This window comes from Oncorhynchus tshawytscha, linkage group LG29 (genome assembly GCF_018296145.1).
Source record: "Oncorhynchus tshawytscha isolate Ot180627B linkage group LG29, Otsh_v2.0, whole genome shotgun sequence".
Taxonomy (NCBI): Eukaryota; Metazoa; Chordata; class Actinopteri; order Salmoniformes; family Salmonidae; genus Oncorhynchus; species Oncorhynchus tshawytscha.
In genome coordinates, this window is record NC_056457.1 from 15,907,785 (window position 1) to 15,935,087 (window position 27,303).

General features: G+C 43.3%; 1 protein-coding gene across 1 annotated transcript in view; it reads left to right on the top strand.

Moving 5' to 3' along the window:
- The window catches only part of LOC112227851, a 62,943-nt gene that overhangs the window by 26,538 nt on the left and 9,102 nt on the right, over positions 1-27,303 (top strand). The window contains exons 4-5 of the mRNA XM_024392800.2: positions 22,148-22,275; positions 26,518-26,607. Of these exons, the coding sequence (XP_024248568.1) occupies positions 22,148-22,275; positions 26,518-26,607 (218 nt within the window). The remainder of the gene's footprint in view (positions 1-22,147; positions 22,276-26,517; positions 26,608-27,303) is intronic.

Genomic DNA, 27,303 nt, shown 5'->3' on the forward strand with positions numbered 1-27,303 from the left:
ACGGTTTGGCCTTTTCTCATTATGTTAAGACATTTATGGCTTGAGTCAGGATAGGGATGGTACGCTGTTGATTTGAGTGTGTGAGCTTAATCTTGGCAAAGAGGTGTAAAATATAAATATTGTGCTACACAAATGCTCTTTGGGATTTACGTACCATATATCAGCACAACTAAACTGCGTTTTGATTGAAACATTTTTAAACAGTTTGGGAGGGGTAATATTTATCATATTTATTCCAGAAATGACTCACTGGTTTTGATCCAACAGTGCCCCCAACATTTAACCTATAGGGGTTGAAAAATGAATAGACACAAGTCAAGATGATATGAAGAATGTTAATTCAATCAGTATCTCTAACTATTATAAAAATAAAATGGTGAGTCACTATTCTTACATCATCCCCACTAGTCCAAGTCTTCGTCATGGGCAGCGGCGGCCATCTTAGTCATCATGGGCAGGAAAGGGGGAATAAGCATGGGACAGAACACAATAGGATGACTTCCCTTCCCTCTGGTGTTACACAGGAAATGACCTCCGCCAGCCCTGCTCTCCCCAGAGTCAAACTGTCTGTGTCCATTATGAGAAGAGAACAATGAGAGGGACACATGCAGATCCCATTCACTTTACAACCAATGACTTTTAGGACAGTTTACTAGTGATGCTGCACTCCCTGCCAGTTTCCCATCAGATCGTCCTCGTATAAGTTTAGGTATCCAGCTGCAGTCGTCTTAGATTTCCTAGTTTCATCTGATTAATCTCTAATTTCACCATTTTACTATTTTACACTCTTTAACTGGGTTCCAAGGAAGCATACTGCCGCACCTAAGACGTTCTCCTATTCCAGAGAAAATGTAGAATCTCCGCGAAGCAAACTTCCAAATTACACTGCTGATAAATTGTATTTCAATTATGTTTATACTTTCTGCAGAGTTTTGAAGGATGGAGCCAATCAAACTAGGGAAATGCTGTAAAATCTCAATTGCATAATAAATCCACCATCCATGAAGATTAGTGCAGTGTAATCAAATCAGAGAAACATTGTTTCAATAAACAGCTCAGAGTGCCCAGGTTCTCACTTCTCTGATCCATCTCAGTATCTGACAGAGATCTTAGCGTGGACTGAAATGAAGGCTGTGATTGGTGAGAGGTGACATCACCACTGTTTTATATTTTGGGAAAGACGTTTGACATGTTGACGGACAATACCAGGAGGTGCTGCCTATCAGTCGATTGGTCCTCCTCTTTTGCAGAGTAACAAGAAGGCCATTGTGTACTTTATTGGGAACATTTTAGAAACTGGTGTTCTTTAGTGTTAAAACCCTTGGTGCGAATTATCAGGGTAGGACTATGCTTTTCTCAAACCTCGTGTAGGAAGGAATTGTCCATGTGCTCTGTAAATCCATTTTAACAGTTGACTTACATTGCCTTCAGAAAGTATTCACACCCCTTGATGTTTCCACATTTAGATGTGTTACAAGGAGGGATTTAAATAGAATTTTGTCAACGATCTACACAAACTTCTCAGTGATGTCAAAGTGGAAGAAAAATTATAACATTTGTAAAAAAGAAAAGAAAAAAAGAATATATCTTGATTACAAAAGTGTTCAACCCCCTGAGTCAATACATGTTAGAATCACCTTTTGGGGTAAGTCTCTAAGAGTGTTGCACACCTGGATTGTACAATAATTGAACAATATTATTTTGAATATTCTTCAAGTAGGTTGTTGATCATTCTTAGCCATTTTCAAGTCTTGCCATATATTTTAAAGCCAAATTAAGGAAAAACTGTAACTAGACCACTCAAGAACATTCAATGTTGTCTTGGTAAGCAACTCCAGTGTATATTTGGCCTTGTGTTTTAGGTTATTGTCCTGCTGAAAGGTACATTTGTTTCCCAGTATATGTTGGAAATCAGACTGAACCAGGTTTTCCTCTAGGATGTTGCCTGTGCTTAGCTCTATTCATTTTATTTTTACCCTAAGAAACCTCCTAGACCTTGTCGATGACAAGCATATCCATAACATGATGCAGCCACCACCATGCTTGAAAATATGAAGAGTGGAATTTCTTTGCCACATTTTTTGCAGTATTACTTTAGTGCCTTGTTGCAAACAGGATGCATGTTTTGTAATATTTGTATTCTGTACAGGTTTCCTTCTTTTCCCTCTGTCATTTAGGTTAGTATTGTGGAGTAACTACAATGTTGTTGATCCATCCTCAGTTTTCTCCTATCACAGCCATTAAACTCTGTACCTGTTTTAAAGTCACCATTGGCCTCATGGTGAAATCCCTGAGTGGTTTCCTTCCTCTCCGGCAACTGAGTTAGGAAGGACGCCTATATCTTTATAGTGACTGATACACCATCCAAAGTGTAATTAATAACATCATGCTCAAAGGAATATTCAATGTCTGCTTCTTTTTTTTTACCCATCTACCAATAAGTGACTTTCTTTGTGAGGCATTGGAAAACCACTCTGGTCTTTGTGGTTGAATCTGTGTTTGAAATTCACTGCTCAACTGAGGGACCTTACAGGTAATTGTATGTGTGGGTACAGAGATGAGTTAGTCATTCAAAAATCATATTAAACACTATTATTGCACACAGACTGAGTCCATGCAACTTATTATATGACTTGTTAACCACATTTTTACTCCTGAATTTATTTAGGCTTGCCAATAGAAGGGGTCTGTGGAAAAAGTCAAGGGGTGTGAATACTTTCTGAAGGCACTGGGTATTGGGAAAAACGTACTGTTGTGAGCACTTCAGACCACACGTTCAGCATAAGTGGAGCACGGAGACAGTGCCCAGGAGAAACTTGGCTCTCCCAACACAGAATGACCTCCGTGGCTTCTTGCCTTGCGTGCCGAGGGTTTGTTTTGCATGGAGGCCACATGTTTTGACGTTGCATAACTCTGTAGTGTGGTTTGTAAATCATGAAGTATTTTTGGGGGTATTTCTCACTGAACATCTCCTCGGCTGCCCTTATGTAAACACAAACCTCACGGGACGTCCGGTGGATTCACCGTCCTGCGCTGCGTTCAATAGAGAGGCCGTTCACCAAGCATTTATGAACGCTGCTGTCACAAGAGGAGACAGTTGATTATAGAACAAAATGTTTATAATAAGTTGTAGGAAAAAACCCTGAATGGGCGGGTGGCACATTGCGCAACGCCTATGGCCATTCACAAATGAGTCATGCGTCTTTACGGACATTCCGGCCTCCATAAATCCAAAATGTCAGCTGTCAGAGATCAGGCTCAATTAAAAGTGAATTAAACAGAGGGTCTTTGTGAAAACAGGGCAGCCTTTGTAGTGCTGTTTGTGCAGGTGGCTTTCATCACATGCTGTAACAGTATCAGATTTACGCCTCATGACTGGCCAAACCCTTCCTTTTTCTCTACACTCACCTCACCGGGAAATCGGATTGGATGATCCACATTATCCCTGACAGGAGATTCTGGATGGAGACACTTTCCTCCACATGACAATCAGCCACACCAGTAATAAAAACAACAATGTAATTTTTTAACAATGGGCGGGGTCTGAACAGGCTAGTCACATTTAGGCAATGTCATCATATCAGAACTTTCTTCTGCACTACTATGAGGAACCAACAGTTCCCTGTACATAACTATTTTAGGGCTAAACTGGTATATTTGTTTAGTTAATCAAATGAATATGTTAACAAGGGCATAGGGATGTGGTAAATTATCTTCCTTCCCTGAAGTTGAACACAGAAAGTGTTTATCACTCTGCGACAGGTTGATATTCTATTTACCCTACCGTTCAACAGTTTTAGAACAACTACTCATTCAAGGGTTTTTCCTTATTTTTACTATTTTCTACATTGTAGAATAATAGTGAAGACATAAACTCTGAAATAACACATTCCAGGTGACTACCTCATGAAGCTGGTTGAGAGAATGCCAAGCGTATGCAAAGCTGTCAAGAGGCAAAGTGTGGGTGGCTATTTGAAGAATCTCAAATATAAAATATATTTTCATTTGTTTAACACTTTTTTGGTTACTACATGATTCCATGTGTTATTTCATAGTTTTGATGTATTCACTATTATCCTACAATGTAGAAAATAGTAAAAATAAAGAAAAACCCTTGAATGAGTAGGTGTTCTAAAAAAAAAAGTACCAGTAGTGTACATGAACACAGTATTGCAGGATTATTATTTTGTTCCACTGCAAATAAAACTCCTGTCAAATCAAATCAGTATTTGGCAGAACACACTGTGACTGTAAATATAACCAGAGGTGTCAGGCAGGTGTCCCAATATAAGAATGAATTGACACCTCTGAGGACACTTCTTGGATCAAGTGAATACAATGTTCTGTTATTGTTATCAAATGAGCTCTTATCTGAATGATGGGATATGGCTAAACTGCTACATCTGTTTGCTCCCTGTTCTTGAGTAGTGTGGCCTTCTGGCTTTGCCTGATAAAGTGCAGAGTGGCTTTAAATCTATTAAAATGCAATTATCAAGAAAAGTGCGTCAAGATGAAAAAGACCACTTCCTTTTTCCTGTTTTATTTGAACTTGAAACACAGTACTTTATAATAGGCATGTCTCTAAAGCTTCTGTGTATGAACGGTAGTTCAGTATCACTCAGAGGTGTTTGTACTATAATATAGCTGCTTTGTATGTATCCCTCATTGATTACTGTAAGTACAGCATGTGTATGGAAATGAATGTACTTTCATTAAGACATCAGAACAGCAGTTAGGAAACTGCCATCCTCTCCCAATGGCATGTTTGCCATTGTCAAATCCAGATGTACAGTTATGATTCTCCCCACAACGTTAAAACCTGTTCCCCCTGTGACTGCTCAGATCCGTCAGCTGTAACATGAAAGAATTTGCATCTCCAGAGGATTATTAAAGTCACATGTCGATGTCGATATAGATAAATAGACTAGGGCTCATTTGGTTACAGAGGTAAAGCCATGGGGTTAATGGGGATGATAGATGAATCAATGGCTAAACACCATTAAGATTGTCACGGCATGGCCAAAACCTTTGCGCTCAGGCTAAATTGGGGGCCTTAGGGAGGGGTGGGATTTTGCCAGGTGGGCTGGGCGAGTGAGTGGATTCTGTACACAATGAATCCATGGAGGTTCTGGATTTATTCAGCATGCTTTGGGAATCCCAGACCTCGGTGCCCCCCCCAACCCCCATATAAAGCTGTCACAGGTAACAGAGATCAGGTGAAATCACACACACTAACACTTCTGTAAACACACCCACCCACACACACATAAACCCACACACACACACACCCACACCCACACACAAAGTCATCTGTGCTAGGAGTGGAGCAGCAAGTGCAGCAGCTCCATTTCTCTCTCCATCTCTCCTTCCCCCTTTCTCTCACTTCTCCGTTATCCATCCATTTGTGATGCTGCACCCAGCAACAACAAGCAGAGACTGATACCATTACGTCCCAATTGAATTATTCAGAAGGCTCTAAGGTGAGGATTACTGAATTACGTCCCACTGGGCACAGATGTCAATTCAACGTTGATTCAACCAGTACGTGCCCAGTGGGGTACAGTCTCTATAAATCTGCCAGAATAGGAACTTAAGAGTTACCAAAACCTCAAAGAAAACATTAGCGCAAAAGAGAGGGGCACCACAGCATTCTCTCTGTTCTGTAAATTATTATTCTGTTCTCTATCAATGAGAAAGCATAAATGCACTGAAAGAGCAGGTAGGTACAGTGCGCAGTGGCAGTATTTGGGCCTGTCTGCCATTGGCCTCTCTGTGGGCTGACATGACCCCGTTAAATCCCCCTCCCTCTCAAGTCCACACTACTCTCCATGCTGCCCTGTTGCAGCACGTTAGCATTTGCACAGAATCAGCGACCGGACCGGCCAGCTCCCACTGTGCCACATAGGGCAAAACATTTGGACGGACTGAAGCTGTGGATGTCTAGGAAGGAGAAGAGAGAGGAGAGTGGTGATATGGACTGTTGTTCACCTCACTCAGGGGTGTTTCCCCCCTGGCTCTGTGACTCCAGAACAGTCAAAACAGTCTGTGGAAGAAGCCTTCCTCAGACGACAACAGGCCCAGAGTCTGATTTTCTCAGCACAACTAGACTAGCATAGGCTCACCATATGGCCCAGGGTTAACTGGGTCGGTCCTCGCCGCTTGTCTTTTATAAGAACCCCGGTTCACAAAGAACCACTAAGTTCCACCAAGGGCACAGTGAAACATGAACCCGCACCAACTGTCACTGCGACTGAGCCACATCTGGCCCTCTCCCATTGAGGGGTTTCAACAGAATCATTTCAGAGTGTAGGCCTATGACTTTTCTCACACATACCTTTTTAATGGTCCAATGGCAGGGGTTGGATTTGGCCCGTGCTCTTTTACGGTCCTCCTCAGATCTCCTCCAACACTTACTTTTTCTCCCTGATGGGATGGTGTCTTTTTCTCTCCACGGTCCATCGCTTCTTTATTGGAAACTCTCTCGTTGGAGATAAAAGGGAAATGATCGCTGATTTGAATGACGTTTTAACCGTTAATCAAAGAACGCTCCTGGGCCTTATTGATCATTGTCAAGGTCCAGGGCTCAATGACATGTTCAACCTTCTGTTAAGTTTATCTTTTTCTTTCTTTGGCTCTTTGAAATGTGGTCCGCGGTTGTCCAACAGTTGCAGTTGGTGGACTGTTGCATATTTATCCGGTCTCTATTCTCGGACAGGATAAGGGCAGGTGCATGGAAGAGAGGGAGTAGAGTTTAGAAGGCGGATGACACCTAGCATTTGATGTCTCTTCATAAACTTTCCCCTGGACAGTCGATTTTCTCTTTCCAAGCTTATTAAACCAGCAGTCGTGACATATGGAAAGTGTGGAGAGTGACCTTGGGCCAAAATCAGTCCCAGCTGAATGAGTGGAGATTCCAACCCAAACTCCAGAGACCCAGATGTAGCTCTTAAGGTTACGTTACAACGTTCTATATAAAAATGGGACCACAGAGCAAAGTGGAAACAAATCAAGCGCTAGTGAATAGAACGACCACACACAGACACAGACAAGGACATAGACTGACAAATGTCCAGCTTTAAGAGATTAACAAATAGGTAAGGTGTGCAGGTAACCTGATGTATGGTAATATTTTTAAAGCAAAATATTGGTTCAGTTTTCGAGCAATGCAAGCAAACATGTTTAATTTTAGGATAAAAAAAAACAACAACCCTGTGTCACGTTCTGACCATAGTTCTTGTGTGTTTTCCTTGTTTTAGTGTTGGTCAGGACGTGAGCTGGGTGGGCATTCTATGTTGTGTGTCTAGTTTGTCCGTTTCTATGTATGGCCTGATATGGTTCTCAATCAGAGGCAGGTGTTAGTCATTGTCTCTGATTGGGAACCATATTTAGGTAGCTTGTTTTGTGTTGGGGTTTGTGGGTGATTGTTTCCTGTCTCTGTGTTTGCTGCACCAGATAGGACTGTTTTGGGTTTGTCACGTTTTTTTTTTGGTATTCAGTCGTGTTCATGTTGAGTATTTCTTATTAAAAGAACCATGGACACTTACCACGCCGCATATTGGTCCTCCAATCCTTCTCGCCTCTCCTCTTCAGAAGAAAGGAGGAAATCCCTTACACCTGGTTTGCATATAGGTTAGAATAATTGCCATCATTTAACATGGTCGTCCAGTCACATTTGTACTGATTTGAGAATAGGTAAATACATTTTGCTATAGAAAAACAGATTGAAATTCAAATCTTTCACCACCTCATTTAACTTTAAAGCCTGTAGGAAGGGGTGAACAGCATTTAAAAACCTCAGTGTTTCCAAAAGGGCTTTGATAATAGTCACGGGCGTTTCTGTATCACCGTCTCTATTATGAAATGGTTCCACAAGCACACAACAGACCTACTTGACTTCCCCTAATAAAATATTTGACTGGTTTGAACCATTGAAATGCAGCTGCAGATGGGAGCAGGATAGTTAACATGGTTACAAAGTAGGGGGGGTTTCTAGATATGGAACAGATCCGCTTCAGATTTTCCATCAAACGCCAGACGAGTTTCCTCCATCGCTGATGGCAGTCTTTTGCCCGCTGCAGTGGAAAATCAGCTCATGCAATTAATAAATGTAATTTAAGACAGACGTCAAGAAAAAAGAAACAGCATGTCTTTGCCCTTTGAAATGTAAAGCATGTAAACTTGGCACCCCGAAATTTGTTAATTGCGGGCTACTGATGTGACTAATTTGAGGTTAAAACTTTCCATTAGCTCTTTGCACGCTATCCTCGCGCCCCTCCCTCATCCCCTCGTGCCCCCCTCTGCACTCCCTCCTCTCCCCTCTACTGCTCCCTTTCAGTCACATGGAAAGCAGTTGCAGCAGTCCTGGATTTCTGGATAAGGTTGCTATCTGGTGCAAGTGGATATATTATGATGCAAGTGGATCGGGTGGGTCATTGGATGAAGTGTGAAGTCAGTGAAAATCTGGAGAGCACAGGTGGCCCCTGTGGATGCACCACGGCACGGTGATGTAAGCGAGCGCAGTCCGTAACGTTACACCACACTGCTGATCTGGCGTCGGCTCGGCCGGGTGAGAAAGTAAAGAGTTTAGCACATGTTGCCTCCGTCTGGCTCAATGTCTTTCTCGTCTGGCTCATCTTTTTTTGTTCCCTTAGCTGGTAAAGAGCATCCATGAGAGAGAGAGAGAGAGAGAGAGAGAGGTCACGGGTCTGGTCGGGTGTGTTGCATTGGTTCTGCTTCCACAACTCAGTGCAGAACAGAGAGACATCTGATGGAAAGATAAAGGAAACCAAACAAACTAGCCACTGGTCACAGTGGAAGAGGTTCAGAGAAAGAGAACGGCCTCAACGGCCTCTCAAGGCTTGCGTGAGTTCCTCCAAGTGACACAAGGAGTATTTTTGAGCTTGCTGATACTTTGCGAAATCAGCAATGTTCCCCACTCTGGAAACATACTGAAGTCATTTGAAAGAGATTCCTGTGGGCGTGTCATAAATCAACTTCCACTGTAAGGAAAACATGAAGGAAACTACTGGCAGAGTGAGATATAGGCCCTGTAAGTGCAATGGAGTCGCAGCAGTTATTTACTTCTCTGAAACGCATCATAAATGCAACTTCTTTTTTTGAACCAATGCATAAAGAATCAGGTAACCATATTGTAGGTAGCTGCTGTAGTTTCTTATCAACATTTCAAACCACAAATAACCAAGACTTTGTCAAACCAACACACCATGCTAGCTATTCCTTTTAGAAAATGTTGTCATTGGATATCAATGTGAGACCACACCTGTCCTTTGAAATACACCTTCGTTATGTCTGAGTGTACCATATCCACAGTCCTTTTCCTTTTTCCTGTGTGATTGATGTGACTGGGTCCTTCGTTTCGAACCAGCACATCTTACATTCAATGACTTGAGGTGATAGGAACAAGTCATGAAAATATTCTACCAAGGCTATATAGCCTTTATGGTTCCCATTCAGTAGTTTTGTATGAAGCATTCGTATATCAGTATCATCTGACTGACATCATGTCTGTATAGCATTCAACTGCAACATCAAGCGCATCAGCCCTAATGCATTTTTAGATAGATCTGTCTATAGGACTCTGTTACATAGTCTATGGCTGCCACTACTGGGGATGTTAGCTAACCACATGGTCTGGCTGCCCAACAATTGGGCCCCACTCCAACCATCCAGCCAATCATGGGCCCCTCTCCAACCATCCAGCCAATCATGGGCCCCGCTCCAACAATCCTAGCCACAGGTTTCTTCCTTCAGCTGCTAGCAAAACACCAACCCAAAAAACAGTTTATTTGCTCAGGATGATAGGAGAACTTCATTACTGTGGCAGCGATAATTACCAGTGTTATCTGGCAAAGCGTGCCGCACATTAGGGCACACATGCAACGTATCCAATTTCCCTCCTTTTTCATCTCACTAAGGTTCCCACATGTTCTCAGGACATCCTGTAGCACGGCTTCATGTCTTCAAAGGTCCTGATGGGTCTAGACATCATTGCGTTTAGTCATTGGCAATATTTGATTAGCTTCCTGTCTCTAACGTTGAGACAGGATCTGACAGATGATCCTTAAAACAGGCTTTGAAGGAGCGCCCTATAGGGCAACATAGTGAAGTCCACGTGTTTCCAATATAATTTAAATGAACTTTTCTCCACTAAGAGTGATCATGGGTGATCTACAATATTGATATGCAAAATGTAAGATTGCTGGTCGCCATTTCAGACCATTCACTCGTGGTTAACAGTGGCCCATTCTCTGGCATCGTTTTCAATCCATAAACATTTAGGAATGAGAAGTAATTTAGTTTCTAGCGTTTCATTTGGCCCTTTACCTAAATGAGGGATTTAAAATCGCTGTGGCCTAAACCTGCAACAGGAATCAAGTCTGACTCACATGAAAACCATAATAATATTATGGATAATTTGTGCCAATTCACCTTTAGGATATGAGATGCTAGGCATCAGTGTGAGAGAAAAAAGACCGAGGCAGGCCAGGCCTTGCCAGAATCTAGAATGCTGAGCTCTTTATTGAATAGTGCAGATAATTACTCCATTCACTGTTTTGGAAGAGGGAGACCCGGGCCAAAAGCAGCTGGAAGTTGAGAGGCTGCCAGCTTTCCATGGGCCGTTCTGTGTCAGTAGTCCATGGAGAAGGACATGGCTGTGGCAGCTCCATGGTTCCAAGGTCTAGGCCCCCTGTCTGTGTTCCTCCTCTCCCCAGGATACGGCTGCATGATTCAGTCCCTGACAGGGCCGACAGGGCCTTGGAGCTCCCGCCCCCCCAATCTGGGTCTAGCTAGGCCAGGCAACTGTCCCTATTGCCCTCCGGAGGTCTCCTGCTTGTTACTCTATGGCACGATCCAAAATCATGGAAGCCTCTGCTTGACTGGAGCTCCGCTGGCAGGCTGCTCACTGATGCCCTGACCTAGCTGCTCATCGGATCAGCAGTAAAACCCAGGCAGATTCATACACTGCTGTAATCTGGTTTAATGAAAAACATTGTAAACACTGGGCAGTTGTAGATGAGGGTAAACATAGAAACATAGAAACAACCACTCGCTCACTCACATACACACACACACACACAATAGGCATTTTAGAGGTGTCCGTTTTGGGGATTATTCTCACAGTGGACTCATGTTCAGGATGGCAATTATTCCCCTCAAAATATCACAAGCCATGCACATCAAAAGCTTAAGGTCCAGCCCCAATGGTCCATTACACGTTGATCTCGATCGAGAAGCGATTAACACAGATGGAACAGCTGTCTGGTGTTGTCCCGGTTGTTTTGGGTAACGAGGGACAAATTCAGGAGTAACTTATGTTCAGCTATTTCATCATGCACTCAACTGATCCACTGCTTCACTCAGTGAGGTTTTTTGATCTTACTGGTGGAGACCAAGGGAGAAGGATATGAACAGAGGAAGAGAGGAGTATGGAGGGATGGGGAGCAGTAATGTGGGGGAGGTTTTGAATTGACCTCAGAGGTGATGCTGTTACACCCCGGCAGCTCCCCCTCGGGCTTCCGTGAGAAGAGCTCTGCTTTTTTTCCTAGTAGAGGGAGGGACCAGCCCCAAATCAGATCACGTGGTAATATGATAATCGCATGGCTTAGTGGCCTCGCAGCTCACCAACAACACCAAAATCCCCTCCTCCTCCATCGCTCCTCCTCCTCACCCCTCTGGAGAAGGCGGTTGGGATAGTAGCATAAAAATCCTCTCCTCCTCTTTCCTCCTCTCCTCCTCCTCCTCCCAGACTGTTGGAATAGTAGCTCCAGTGGCCATGGCTGTTAGACAAACCATTAGCCCCCAGCGACTGCATCCTGCATCTCAAATGAATCCAGTCAGTTTAGTATTTCGCCCTCATGTTTGATTTTTTTCATAAACAACATTGAGCACGGAATCTAGGGGGGGGAATAGATTGTGGCGGAAATTCATGTGCATGTATAGTGAGAAAAATGTGCCTATACTGAGAGTGGCAGTTGTTAAGTGGAACAGAAGACAAGTTATTGTATAGTGTGTACACTGGACGCTAAAGCTTCATTGGATGAGCAATATATACTGTACCAGTCAAAGTTTGGACACACCTACTCATTCAAGGGTTTTTTCTTTATTTGTACTATTATCTACATTGTAGAATAATAGTGAAGACATCAAAACTATGAAATAACACATATGGAATCATGTAGTAACCAAAAAAGTGTCAAAATATATTTTATATTTGAGACTCTTCAAAATAGCCACCCTTTGCCTTGATGACAGCTTTGCAAACACTTGACATTCTCTCAACCAGCTTCATGAGGAATGCTTTTCCAACAATCTTGAAGGAGTTTCCACATATGCTGAGCACTTGTTGATGAGCACTGAGCACTTGAGATGTGTTTTTTACTTGAACTCTGTGAAGCATTGATTTGGGCTGCAATTTCTGAGGCTGGTCACTCTAATGAACTTATCCTCTGCAGCAGAGGTAACTCTGGGTCTTACTTTCCTGTGGCGGTCCTCGTGAGAGCCAGTCACATCATAGTGCTTGATGGTTTTTGTGACTGCACTTCAAGAAACTTTAAAAGTTCTTGAAATGTTCCGTATTGACTGACCTTCATGTCTTAAAGAAATGATAGACTGTCGTTTCTCTTTGCTTATTTGAGCTGTTTTTGCCATAATATGGACTTAGCCCTATTTGGTAAAAGACCATCTTCTGTATACCACCCCTACCTTGTCACAACACAACTGATTGACTCAAACATATTAAGAAGGAAAGAAATTCCACAAAGAGAGAGAGAGAGAGAGAGAGAGAGAGAGAGAGAGAGAGTTCAGCAGGGCTGGCTGTGTAGCTCTGGTGGGGGCCTGCGTGACTCCCGTGGCTCTTTCCCTTTTAGCAGGCTTGCGTGATCTGGTGGTCGCTTGCCGTCAAGCGCGTGAGCCTCAACAGCCTGCAGGAAGATCGCACCAATGGGGATGCATGGGAAAATAACCCCCATTCTCTTCTCTCCACCCGCCTTACATTATAATGAAGTGATTGGAATAAACAGGGAAAACAATGTTTGTATGTATAAATAATGCTGGCTGTGACATGTGAATAGGGCGAACGGGAGATTGTCGAGAGGGCTGAAGTGGGTGGTCACGAACGAGGCACATGACATTGAACAATGTTGTGTATGATGTTTTATGACATGCAGTATGTCAAATCCAAAGTCACATACGAGCCAGAAGAAAATGTCACGCAACATTTGTTGACTGCACTGATCCACATTATGCCCATAATACGATCCATATATTGTTATTGATTACACATTGATTATTGATTTGTTAAGAATCAATAACTGGCTATTCCTTGATGTTCCCCCATGATATTGTGACCAGGGGGAGCGTCAAAAACCACAGCAACAGCTAGAGGCCGGGACTAGGAACTGCAAATAAGTGGGCGTAAAGTGGTAAATGTGCTCACTGTTTAAATGTGCTCACTGATCATACCTAGCATGTCAATCTGTCTTTGGTCGACTTCGAGGTGTTGTGTGACAGGTAGATTGTCGCTCGGGCTGCAAGGTCCGTCCGCGCCTTGTGAATCAGGTTATTCCTCGCTGCATAGAGAGCCGATTGGACGGTTGCCATGTGGTGCCCGTTTACTGTACCTCTTTCATTAGAGGCAGTATTAACAATGTCAATGCCAACAGGGTCCATGACTCTTCAGCTCATTGGCTCTCTGTCTCCCCTCATCAGTAATGTTACACAACAACACTAGCTTATTAAGCCTCACGCTAACTCTTAGCAATCTGATTAGTGTGGCCAAAAAGTAAAATAGGGGGTGCTTATATTTGTCCTCTTTCACACATGTACAAGTGTGTTTGTAATCTGTAGTGTGAAATAGAAATGTTTTTTTTTTGCATATCCCACTCATGAGACACCCTCGGAGAGTAGGAGGGTTAAATTCAAGGGGAAATCGACAGATTTTTCACCTAGTCAGCTTGGGAATTCGAACTAGCATCCTTTCGGTTACTGGTCCAAGGCTTGAACCGCTAAGTGTGGCTGATGCGGCTTGTGACAGCAGCCACACTTTAAATATTGTAAAAAAAAAAAATGTATTTAGCTCACTAGTCCTCTTACATAGTTTATGCTAGAAATGCCATTCAATCTTTAAAACGTGTAGACTGGTCTGGAATAGAGTGCTTGCTTACAACTTTTTGATACCATTTATACGTTTTAAACTATATAACTGTTATTAAACTGCAGCCACTTTAATGGGATTTATTCAACATTCTAAACCTCCCATTGTGAAAAACTCTAATTCTGAAACTGTGACTTCCAACATTCTATTTTCTGTAAACAATGTCACTTTTGACACAAATCAGCTACTCTGACCACTTTCCCAGCACTGTAATCAAAATTGTAGATGGTATGATATATTGGTCTACTTCTCTGCTATTCAAATCTGAAATCAGAACAGAATATCTTCTACCAATCAACTACTTAACTACTTTGTCTCAACTTTTAGAAACAACTGACATTTTAACCACTTTCCCAATCAAAATAGACAAAAAAAAAAAAAAGTGAATATATGACATCTGTCTACTTCTCTGCTATTTAATTCAGAACACAAATAACTTTTACAAATCAATAGATACAATTGTTTTTGTCACCGCATCAACTACATTCATTAAGCTAACTCCCCACTGTTGAATTTACTGCCATATAACTTAAAGAAATGTCAAATCATAGCACTGGCGCAGCACATTCTAAGCATGAGGTGAGTGAGTAAACATTGTGACGTTTGACACAAATCGCCTACTTTGACCACTTTCCCAACAAGTTAGACAAAACATTTGAGCGTATTAAACCTTTGTCTACTTATCTGCTATTTAAATCAGAAATCAGAAGACTTCTTCCACTACCACAAAAATACTTTTAAAGAGCTGAAGCAAGGCACACAATTTTCCTTAATGGAAAATGACCATCTAAATGATCATTAACCTACGCTCTGCTGTGCATACTGCTTGGATATACTAACTCTTGATAGAGATATAAACATGCATGCAATAGGTGTGGTGGCGGCCGGCTGGGGATGTTGAATGAAACTGAAGAGAACAATTCAGTGCCCATATGTGATTTCCCACAAAGCTGTTTTCCTTGGCGTTAATGTTAAACAGGCACGGTAGTGCAACATGGAAAGATGCAAAGTCCTACTGTAGCTCAGGTTAGCATAGTGAGCTCGCATTGCGTGTTGTGGGTGCCTTACTGCGGTGCTCTCCGGCCCAGCTCCCATATGGATTCACCTCGCTGGATTCACCTCGCATTCACCCATCTGCACGCTATTATTTCCCTCAATGGGCTGAAACGGACCATAATCTTTTTTTAACAGATTACTTCTCTTGTTGCGTGGATAAAGATTCCAAGGGCTCACTGTTGCAATACTTCATCAGATGAAGGTGACGATAACATTCCAAGCAAAAAACACATCTTTCTGAGACAGGTGTCAGGTCCTGGCCTGCACTGGTTAGCTAGAAAGTGTAACCTCAAAACAGACCAAAGCTAAGTGTTGACCAGTTAAGTAGAAGGACAATACTAGCCGTGTTCATAAGCGTATGCGCTTTCTCTTGGGGATAGGCTTCAAACGTCGGAATCCATTGCTTGCGGTGCACTTCTCTCTAATTTGTCTGTCCAGGCTTTAAACCTTCGCTTCTCCTCTTTCTCTTCTCGTGATGGAATGTTGCTCCGCATTCAAGATACCAAAATAGAGGGCTCCAAAACGAATAATTATTTCCAAAACGAATAATTCTTAGGACTAGCGCGTTGTTTGACTTGTCTTAAGTGTTTCCCACGCAGGTTAAATAAGTAGAAGAACTGGAAAGCTATATTCAAGGGGATTCATTGTCAGGTTCATCGTTGTTGTTGTTTTACCGGCAAAACATTCTCTCCTTTTAAGTGAGTTCTTAACTCACGGCTAAAGTAAAGTCTCAATTTTTTCATAAAGAAAAAATTGCAGAGACGATTCAGCTTTCACATGGATTGAATATAAAAAAATGTGATCTGCTACATAATTCTTTAATGTTCTGGAACTGAGGCCTTGGGCCCCGAAGTAGAGTGTGTTTTACTCTGACTTTGATTAAGTGGATTTACTTCAGGACCTTGGACCCTACCAAACACTAACAATAACTCTGCTACAGAGCCAAGATCACAAAACATCCCATATGGCTCTCACTCCCCCTCTGTATTTGCCATCATTTCAAAATGCTATAAAACATGGATGTTTTATACTGTACACCACATCTGGAAACACGTCTATTTCAGTCCCAACGTTGTTTGTTTTTAGTGTAAATGGGAGCTTTTCAATTCAGATTGTGCTCTAATAAAACTTCAAATCAATGACATTTAAAGTTTACAGCTTACTAAATGAGTTTACAGCTTACTAAAAGAGTTGACTCGCATGTGTGTACGTACATTAGGCCTATATTTTGTAAATACATTAAAGTTTGTTTCAGAGAACATACCCTCTGTTCATTCTCCTTTTAAACAATTAATGAATCGCTGGTTAAGTATGTTTACACCCTGCTTGTGAAAATGGAGATGATGTAAATAGAAAAGTACAGCAATAGCCTCTTTATTGTGGCGAGTTGCAATCCCCATTTGTACTTTTACTATCCTGCAGTTTTCTGAATGTTGCACTCCCACCATTCTTGTCAGAACATGAATCAAAAGGAAAAACTATAAATAGCTCTTGACACACACGCACATACACACACACACACACACACACACACACACACACACACACACACACACACACACACACACACACACACACACACACACACACACACACACACATACACATACACACACACACACACACAAAGTAGGTTATTAACGGGTGTTGAGGCCTCAGACAATGCAGTGTGTGAGGTCTCCAGCTCCGGTTTTATATCACTGTAAAACGCAACCCCTTGGTCTCTCTCTCTTACATGAATAGATGGCTAGCCCCAACCCATATGACTGGGACGGGAGAGAACTTCAACGGGCAACAGGATATTGTTGATAAAGCAACAGAGAAGCCAGTCCCCCAGCCCCTGCCCATAACAGAGTCAAGCTTTATCGCAACGACCCTTGGCGTCTGGAAGAGGAGGAACCCAGAAACAAATGAATTAGCAAGTTTAGTTTATCAAAGGAAACCGTTATTTACTACAGATAGAAATAGAACTGCTGTATACATCCAGTCAGTCAGAGTGCCGCTGCGGCTGAAACAATGGAGTTGCCCATTGATTCCCAGGGAACGTTCTCACCGTGCGCGTCTCCTTCTAATCCTGTCTTGGAAACTAGTGGAGGGTAAGGAAAATGACTCACGGATTGGTCTATCCTGGTCTGACCTGCTGGAGATGAATAAAATATGTGACTGATATCCACATAAGGAACTTTAAGATCACTGGCAAAACAAACCCTCAAAACAAACCCTCAGATCATTGAACGGCGCTTTAGTAAGCCTATAACCAAATGGAAATTCACTGATGATTTCATTTGGGCACTAGAAAAAAATGCTTCCTGCTTAATTTCCTCATCTCATGCTAATGGATACACTCCTTGTGGCCATTTGCTTAAACGTATTTGCATGTTGTTGGTCTTCCCCCAATGGAGTGGATAAGTAGCGGAAAACATGGATTTGGTTTGTTTTCCCATTACATGACATGGAGCATTCCGGAATGTTATTGAGGCCACATTGCTGCCGTAGAGGTGCTCAAGGCTGTCATTTTGCCATGAAATCTTTTACTCGAGTTACCTTTAGCTTCAAATATGTCTGGGTAATATACAAACCGATGATAGTCTATTTTCAATGTCAAACAATATACTGAATGGAAGTATCTGCACCAGTTATATGCCAGTAACATTCAAGCCGTAAGTTCAAACATTTAAGTTACTGTATGTTTTGTCAGTTAGTACAGGGGTCTATGTAGACACTTCCACTACCCTCCAATTCTGAGCCAATTATAACAGCAATGGAAGCAATCATGTTTCTATGAAAACCTCTGTTTATTTGTTAGAATTTCTTCTTTGTCCTGATATCACTTCCCTTTGCTCTGTATCTTCAGCTACAAATGAGCCTTTTGTTTTCATGTGCTCACAGAGAGAAAAAAAAAGTTCCCTCTAGAAATATGGCTTCCGCTAGCTGTCCTGCTCTCCATGAAATCACTCACTTGATTCTAATCCACAGTGAAAGATGAAATGTGTGATTTTCCCCCCCAATTGGAGTTGGCTTTTGTTTTATGAAACAGAAATGGAGAGTTGCCAAGTCTAGGTTACAACAACATATTCACTGAGATATAACTATCTTTTACATGGAACAAACTTCCTTTTTATGTTATAAAAACAACACGTCAGATTAAGGATTTATAGTTCTAATGCGAACGGGGTATTTGATTTAGAATGACAACAATAACACAAATTATACTACAGTGTTATGGCATTATAACAAGGCAATAAAACTCAGCAACTGAACCGACAACAAATGGCTTCTGTTTCTCTGCAGAAACTACAGCGGAACAAATCCTCTGCCGAAGTAGCTGCCCTCTTCCTTTAGTTAGTCCGTCCTCAAATTCATGCCACATTACCTAAAAAAGAGAGTTCCGCATATTCGATACATCATAATGAAGAATTAGGTTCCATTACACTGCAGGCTTAACCTTTGCAGAGAGCATTCAGTGCTTGCCAGCATTCATCAATATTTAACAGCTGTTGTTATTATGAAATTCTTTATAGGCTAATGTGGCTTGCCGGCTTGCACGCAAGGGTTTGGCCAGATGCCAGCGCTCTGTCAGGGACCAGAGAGAAGATTGACAGACGGTTAGTTTGCGTGACAACGGGGCTTCGGTCAGCCAGCTCCTACTCTGCCTGTACTGCGGCTCCCTCCCCTCTCCCTCTCTCTTCCTCCCTCTCTTCTCTCTCTCTCCCTCCCGCTCTTCTCTCTCTCCCTCCCTCCCTCGCTTCTCTCTCTCTCTCTCCCACCTCTCTTCTCTCTCTCTCTCCCCCCTCCCTCCCTCTCCCTCTGGTGTTTCTCGTTCTGCTGTGGATTTCCTGAGCTGCAGAAGGAGGGAGAAAGGGGAGGCAGGAATAGGCAAAAGGGGGTGGCTGTCAGCCACTTGCCTTCCCCTCCCCAACCCCACCACCCCATCGCCTCAAGTGAAGATATGTGTGCTCTCTCTGCGTGCACGCAAGGCCTTTCAGAGGGTAGGGGAACAAAGTGGAGCTCTCAAATGTGACTGGAACTCTTTAAAAGCCCACAGGCTCTGCCAAAAGATGGCACCCCGGTAATATTTACAGGGCTGGGAGCTGAACGCTAGGCCTTCCCAGGGAGCAGCAATAAAAGACTGCACTTCTGTGGAGACTTGACAATACTATATTGACACACAGGGAAAATGCAAGACATGGCTGTTTTGATTTTTTTTTAAAGTCTCGTAATGAATTCACACTTTTTGAGCAATTTGTATGAATTAATATAGATCTATTGAGTAGACTACTAAAACAGTCATTTTAGAAAAAATGGGGACCAGATTACTCAAGAAATGTGAGTGCTTTTTATTTATTTATGAACTGCACGGGTAGCAATCTCAGAAAGCTTGTGAGAGGATACAGACAATGAGATATGACACTTTCCAGCTTTGCATGCAATACCTATAATTCTACCCTCCCTCCCCTCTTCCCTTCCTTCTGAACCCCAGACTGGTTCTCTCAGTTGCTCATTGCCTTGTGAAACATATCTTTGTGTGCCTATAATGGCTATTACACCAGGAATAAGAGCGTGTCGCATGGTGAACAGATGAATTAATGATTTGATCTTGTGACATGTCACGCCACAGCCTCTATCTCCGCTTCCTCGTTTGGTAGACGGGAGGAAGTGGGTAAGAAAGGGATGTTACACGTAAAGAGGGTGCGTGACGAACCCCACTTTTTCAGCCGCACTTGGCTCCACCCGCAGAAGCTGACCCACCTTGCATCCCCCAACACACACCCCCATCGTTAGGCAGCATCCACGGTAGCCCAAAGTTTCTGGCGTTGACATCCTGCTTAACACGATCAAGTCAACAGATGCCACCTCCAACACGCACACATCACCGCCACCACCGTACTAGTTTGTCCTCTTTTACTCATTAGCAGCCAAAGCCTAGCCTACTCATTGGAGTCTTACCAAAACGAGCATCCTTGCCCCCCCCCCTTTCTACTTGAACGAAGCACTGCGGAAAGGTCAGGGGAAGCGCTAAGTTGAGATGAGGTGCTGATTGAAGAAAGGCAGGGGAATCTCAGCTTACTGGGCCTGAGGCTGCTGGAGGAGTCCCCGGCCATGGATGCCCAAGTATAGTACCCATTTTGAGTACCCTCACTTTCAAAATGTGGGGGGCTGTGAGCACATAGGGCACCTCACCTCCTTCCCAATGTGTCCACTTCACAAGCTGTGTATTTGACTGATGGGTATTAGCCATGCTTTTAGATGATGCACCATATATGACTATATATGAAGGTTTTAGGAACACACCTGTAATGTTCTTGGCTCAACCACAGACTGCTACTGATATTTGAGGGCTGTATTATTTAAAGCAGGGAGAGTAAGAAGGACCACTTATACCCTCATAATTGGGCCTCTAGTGTACATATACTGGCAGTGGTCACCTCACCCTAAATGGAGTGTCTGAATAGAGAGCATATAAACGTTGAATCATTAGGTTTTCTGTTTTCTTTGAGACAACACCAAAACAAGGGTAATGAATAAAGTCACTGTTGGCTGAGGATGCACAACTCCAATGATTAATCATCCAGTATGTTTGTCTTTCCGGACTCCCATCCTCTCCAAGGCTTTCGTAAGGGCTAGAGTAGAGTGTGATTGAGTGTATGTGTGTGTGTGTGAGAGTGTGTGTGTGTGTGTTAGAGAAAAAAACATGGTCATTGAAAAACTCTGACTCATTACCTGCCCTGGTTTCCACCAGTCAGACTAAACTGAGGTGACTGTAGAATACGAGTGCGTGAGGGGAGAGTAGGTGGTGAAGTAGGTAGAATACGCCTTGTGTATTGAAGTAAAGATTCAACCTGTGGTTAAAAGAGAGAAGGAACATGAACGTATAGTTCTAGCCTTTGTATCATATTATGAATTTTAAAAAAAGAGAAAGAACAAAACACAAGTGGGGGTAAAAAGTGGTTCAAATAGCTTGCGTGCCTCGGCCGGATTTAAGTGCAGGGAATTTGTCGGAAGTCACGAAAAGTTGCTGCTCACCGGTGTAGCGCTGTAGAACCAGCAGAGGTGTGGAAAAAACGAGGGAGGGGTTGTGGCTGAGTGGAGCATAGGGAGCGGGTTAAAATGAGTCCTGGGTGTTGGTAGAATACACCGTAAGGTCCTGGCGCTTGCTCCTTCATTGGGACCATGGCCCGGTGAGTGTGCGTGACTGTGTAGGTTTGACAGACCGGCAACTGATCCAATCTGTGTGGAGTAAGGTTGGGGTCAATTCCAGCCAATTCAGGAAGTACACTGAAATTCCAATTCCCTTCAATGCTTTTCAATGAGGAATATAAGGATTTGGCATTTGGTTTACTTTCTGAATTGACCATATATACGTTCAACAGCGAGTAAGAAACCAAATAAAATAGGATAGTCTGTGTGTTTTGTCTTTACAATGCAGGATATCAGGAGAGCTCTATGGGTTTAATAGTCTCAGGGAAATGTTAAAAACCAGTGTGTGCACACTGTTTCGTGCCAATCAGTTCAGAAAATGCCGTTTTGTGAGGTTTTTCCAAAGTAAAGAGTGAGCCATGTGGTGGAAACGTGTCTGGGGAATCCTGTAAACGTTGCTCTTCTTAAATACCCCATCCTCACTGCTTAATACTTGTATTTAACTGGGAATATGTTGTGTCGGGTTATGCCTAACACATGTTAATGATTTACCTCTCCTCTCCCATACAACACAATTGTATGTATCGATGTTGACATGGATTTCCATACTGATAAAGCTAGTTGATAAAAAAATGTTGGGCAAATCGCTTGAATTTGTCCACCACTAACTAAGAACAAGTTAAGGTCAAGTCCCTAGTCATAGAGAATAGACACTTTGTAACTCTTATATTATGTGGGGGAATCTCCATTTATGAGTTTTTCCTATCTCATATTTTCCAGTGACTCATGAGAAGCCGTCCAACAGAAAACATATCAGTCCATCCACCAACCCCCTCCCCGAGCCCAGAAAAGACAGCCTGCCTATGGCTATGGGCAACAGCGTAACAGAGAGTGGGCTCCTTCTGGAGGTAAGCAGCCAAACGTGTATGTGTGTGTAAGTGTGTGTGTGTGTGTGTGTGTGTTGTCATGGTTAGAGAGTGTACCTGTCACAACAGTGACACAACAGCGAGGGGTGAGGGGCAGGGAAGGGAGGGCTGTTGCCCATGCTCTGACCTCCGCTGGAGCGATCTAATATGGCATGACGGACGTGGGGATGGTGGATAGGGAGGGAATGGATAAGTGCAGTTTAGCTCCAATAGATACCAGATACCAGTTGCCCCCCTGCTGGGTTGCTGACGGGAAACTGACTTTAAAACCCAGAGCCATGGAAATGGGCAGGTTAGCATTTTTCACCATGAATCTTATTCTGGAGGCAGCATTGGTGGTCACTAGCTGGCACAGCCACAGTCATAAAATTGGATTTTAAACCTAACCTTAACCACATTGCTAAACCTAATGCCTAATCCTAACCTTAAATTAAGGCCAAAAAGCACATTTTTGTTTTCATGAATTTGTACAATAACCAATTTTGACTGGCCCATCTAGCGGAAATCACTCAGTTCTGCCTCCAGTGCAAGATTCATGACAATAAATGTTAACTTGCTGAAAATGCACTGAGAGAAATCTCAGTCACTGGTGCTAAAATGAGAGCATAAGAAGAGAGAGGAGGTGCAAGATTGAAGAGTAGACCTGCAAAATATGAGATGTTGTTAAAGTGTCTGTACCACTGCATTATGAAGTGACTGACTCCATACCAGCCAAACAGGTGCATGGCTGATGAATGTGAACTACAGTATGTTCGTGAGAGGCCCAGCTCAACTGGAGCTAGTCCTGAGCTATAATACACACGTGAACAGTGTGCTCAGATCATTGTTTGTGATTTAATTAGGCATTCAATGTGCTAATTAGTGTTTATTAAACAAAGGGTTAACACTATTCCTGACCCCCCCCCCCACACACACACACACACACACACAGAAGAGCCCAGTGAGGCTTCAGTTAAAGTGTCGGGCTGTCACAACACAGGTTATAAACAGAGTCGATTGACTGTGGCAATAATGTGTCGCCTTTCATTGCGTGACTCCAGAAATGACTAGCTTCACGGTGGTTGCCGTTGCTGTGGCGACGGGCTCCCCTGGGGCAGCGAGAGGATGCCAGTGAGTTTCCCCTCTCTCTCCCTGCCGGCTGCCGCAGATGACTCAAAACACTAGGAACAGCTCTTTTTCACCGTGACCCTGGCACTGCTGCTTTGATCTCACGGTGACAATGTGAGAGAGGAGGAAACCTATCAAATGTGTGGAAACAAAGGCATGTCACCCCTCCACCCCCCTCCCTCTCTCTCTCTCTCCCTCAGCGCAGTCCTCTGCCGTGTCCAAATGTAGTGAGCGTATTTTTGGTAATGCGTGCAAACTGCCTCTTAAGAGTTGTAAGTCAAAGCTTTTAACCTTCCACCTCGTTTATAGGACCCATGAGGGTCTTTCGACTTTGAATTTGAAATGTTTTCTTGTCCGGGCCAGGAGCAGGTGCAAGTTTCCATTACTTAATGCTATCGGAATTCCATGAACCGGGAGAAAAATAAATGCTGGGAAGCAGTGATTTTAAAATGCTCCCCTTCTCGCTTTGTGAAAACAAATGGTAGAGAGAAAGAGAGAGAATTCCAACCAGGGGATAGTATTGATAGTGTGATTCAGTGGCATCTGGCTAAGAGAGAACATATCATATCTGAGGGGTTGGCTAGAGTGCTGCAGCATCATGAACACAGTGACAGCTCTGTCTACGAACCATCTTGGTGTGTAATGTATTATGAATTCATTAACCAGCACGTATGTATTGGACTGTTATAGTGCTATGAATTCTTTTAGCAAGTCCTATTGAGCACCGGTGAAACCACATTAGGAATCAAAGAAAGTGATACCAGATCTACATCTTCATTGGGAATTGTAATAAACATTTACTAATACACAAACCATTTCCTATATCCAGTATCATCCCCCTCCCCCCTCCCCTACACACCCACATACACCTGCGTCAAAGAACGATAATAGATTTCGTGCCGGAATGCCAGAGTAGCTTATCACGCACAGGCCTGCTGTTTTTGCTGAGCAGTGCTTGGTTACACCATGCTTGGCTGCTGGGGGAAGGGGAGTGCATTTACTAGGTCAGCAACCCCCTGACTGTTGCAGGAGTGTGCAGTTTAAACCTGTCAAACACTGTCTTCATCCACAATGCTACACACAGAGGGGAGGGGAGCCTCTATCTATCTATCTACACACACACACACACACACACACACACACACACACACACACACACACACACACACACACACACACAGCACACACACACACACACAAACTTAAGAGATCCATGCACGTAAACATGCAAGTACCCATACACACGTCTCAGAGCTGTACCTGTATACATTAGTGCATTAGCAGTGAGCGTGCACAATAAACAGGGGATTAAATGGCATGCCAGTGAAGCTCACCATATAAGGATCTGGGAAGGCTCAGTAGTGATAGAGAGACATGTCATACATCAGTTGGCAATTACCAGGGTGGATTTTCTTTGTGTCTCCCTGTAATCTATGAACATGGTTTTGTTATTGTTTTCAACCTGGGGCGTGGAGGATCAGTAGTGAATTTAATTTAATAAACGTTATTATATTTAAAGTGATACTTCGGGATGTTGTCAAGGAAGCATTTTGTCTACTTCCAGAGTCAGATTAACTAATGGATACCATTTTTATGTCTCTGCATCCAGTATGAAGGTAGTTAGAGACAGTTTTGTGAGCCAATGCTAACTAGCATTAGCTCAATTACTGGAAGTCTGTGGTATCTACTAGCGTATTAGCAGTTACCATAGACTACCAGTCATTGTGATAGCGCTTGTTAGCAATTGCACTAACGCTGGTTCTTTAAACTTAAACTTCCTTTAAACTGCACGCTGAGATATAACAATGGTGTCCATGAGTTCATGTGAATCTGGGGAAGTAGGTAAAGGGCTTTATTGCCAAAGTCCTTTAAGTAATTGCAATGGTTTTTGTGGTCAACATATTTATCTACACACAAAATCAAACACACTGTCAAGTTGTTGAATCGTCAAATTAGAAAAAGTTTACATTGACACAGGTGTCAAGGGTGTTAGTAGGTTAAGGTAGAAGCTACATTATTTAAGATACATTTCTTGCATTGTCTCATAGATCTTCTCTTTCTTGTTCTTTGTCGTCATCCAGACGTTCCCCTTCTAAATGAGTTAATTGATCCGTAGTCCTAATGCATCATGCAAGTCATCACAAATCATTCACTAAGATAATGTGACGGACATTTTGAAGTTACACCACCAGACACACGGCCCTGGGATTAGCTTTTCAGTAAAGCGGTTAAATATGTCTGTCACTCAAAATGAGGGAGCACTGGGGAATTAGGACATGAGCCAAATAATGGTGAGAAAGAAGTTGACAAAGAACAGAAGCCTATTGAAGTCTGAAGCGTGTTGTAAGTTTGAGGTTGAGGAAACAGAAGGACCAGTGGCTGTGTATGTTGTGTTCTGCCACTCTCTGTATGAACGGGGCAGCCTCAGAGGGCAAACAGAAACCTCAGCCCACAGACAGCTACCACACCAGACCAGACCAGACCACCCCTTATCCATCATGGAATGTACACACACACACACACACACACACACACACACACACCCCAAACATAAATCAGCATTGAAAATGGATCAATACATAGCCAAACAGCAGCAGTAGTAGTCCCAGTGCTAGCCTGTGTTAGCCAGGACTGGAGCAGTGTAGCAGCCTGGGCTGACCTGGTGTTGCTCACAGTAAACTGGAGGTGACAGGTTCTGGCAGGAGCACAGCGCCAGTCACGCGATCGCCGGAGACTTGGACCCAGTACAAACACTGGGAAGTTCATAAATTACAGTTTGGGGAACTGACTCCTCCGCTTCCACCGCCCTCCCTCCCACCTCAGTTGTGGACAGCCTGTTGTGAATGAGCTGTATGAATCCCATTTAATGAATACTTTCAAAATGAGGGCAGTCGATTGAAAAACCTCTGTGATGGAGTTGCTCGGTGTTGTCATCTTTTGGGTGTTCCTTGGGAGGGCTTTTGGAAGACAAACACAGTTAGGAAATGTAAAAACTCACCCTCATATCTGTGATATTAAATTGCCAATAACCCAAACGAGATGAGCCAAGCTCCAAAGCCAAGTGCCGCTATCAGGATTCATGCAAACTCAACTTCGTCTCTCTTTTTCCCACTCTAGTCCCTGACTGGCTTTGCGCTGGTGGTGAGCAGCGATGGAATGGTCTTCTATGCCTCCTCCACCATCGTCGACTACTTGGGCTTCCATCAGGTACGTCTCATTGTTAAGATTTTTTAAATTAATTGAATATATTTTCTATGGTCTTCCAGGGCATGTTGGTAACAGATAACAGACGTTAATTTAAAGGTATTTCTGCTGACATTTACCAGGATAACTGGAGTAGCGGGACTGTGTATGTACTCTGCACATTGAGAGAGCCCCAAGAAAGTTGTGAGTTGAGACAGGGGCCGTGGCCTGGTAGAAACTGTTGTCCCAATGGGAGCCGGCCGCAGCAGCAGACACATAAAGGAGATACAGTCACAACAGTTCAAAATGTTGAGGTGTCAGTCAAGGGCCTAGTTTACCCTGCCACTGTCTCTTGGCATTCCATCCCCTGACCTCTCTTAACCTCTCTCTTCCCTTCTCTTTGCCCCATCTCTCCATCCCCTGACCTCTCTTAACCTCTCTCTTCCCTTCTCTTTGCCCCATCTCTCCATCCCCTGACCTCTCTTCCCTTCTCTTTGCCCCATCTCTCCATCCCCTGACCTCTCTTAGCCTCTCTCTTCCCTTCTCTTTGCCCCATCTCTCCATCCCCTGACCTCTCTTCCCTCTTTGCCCCATCTCTCCATCCCCTGACCTCTCTTAGCCTCTCTCTTCCCTTCTTTTTGCCCCATCTCTCCATCCCCTGACCTCTCTTCCCTTCTCTTTGCCCCATCTCTCCATCCCCTGACCTCTCTTAGCCTCTCT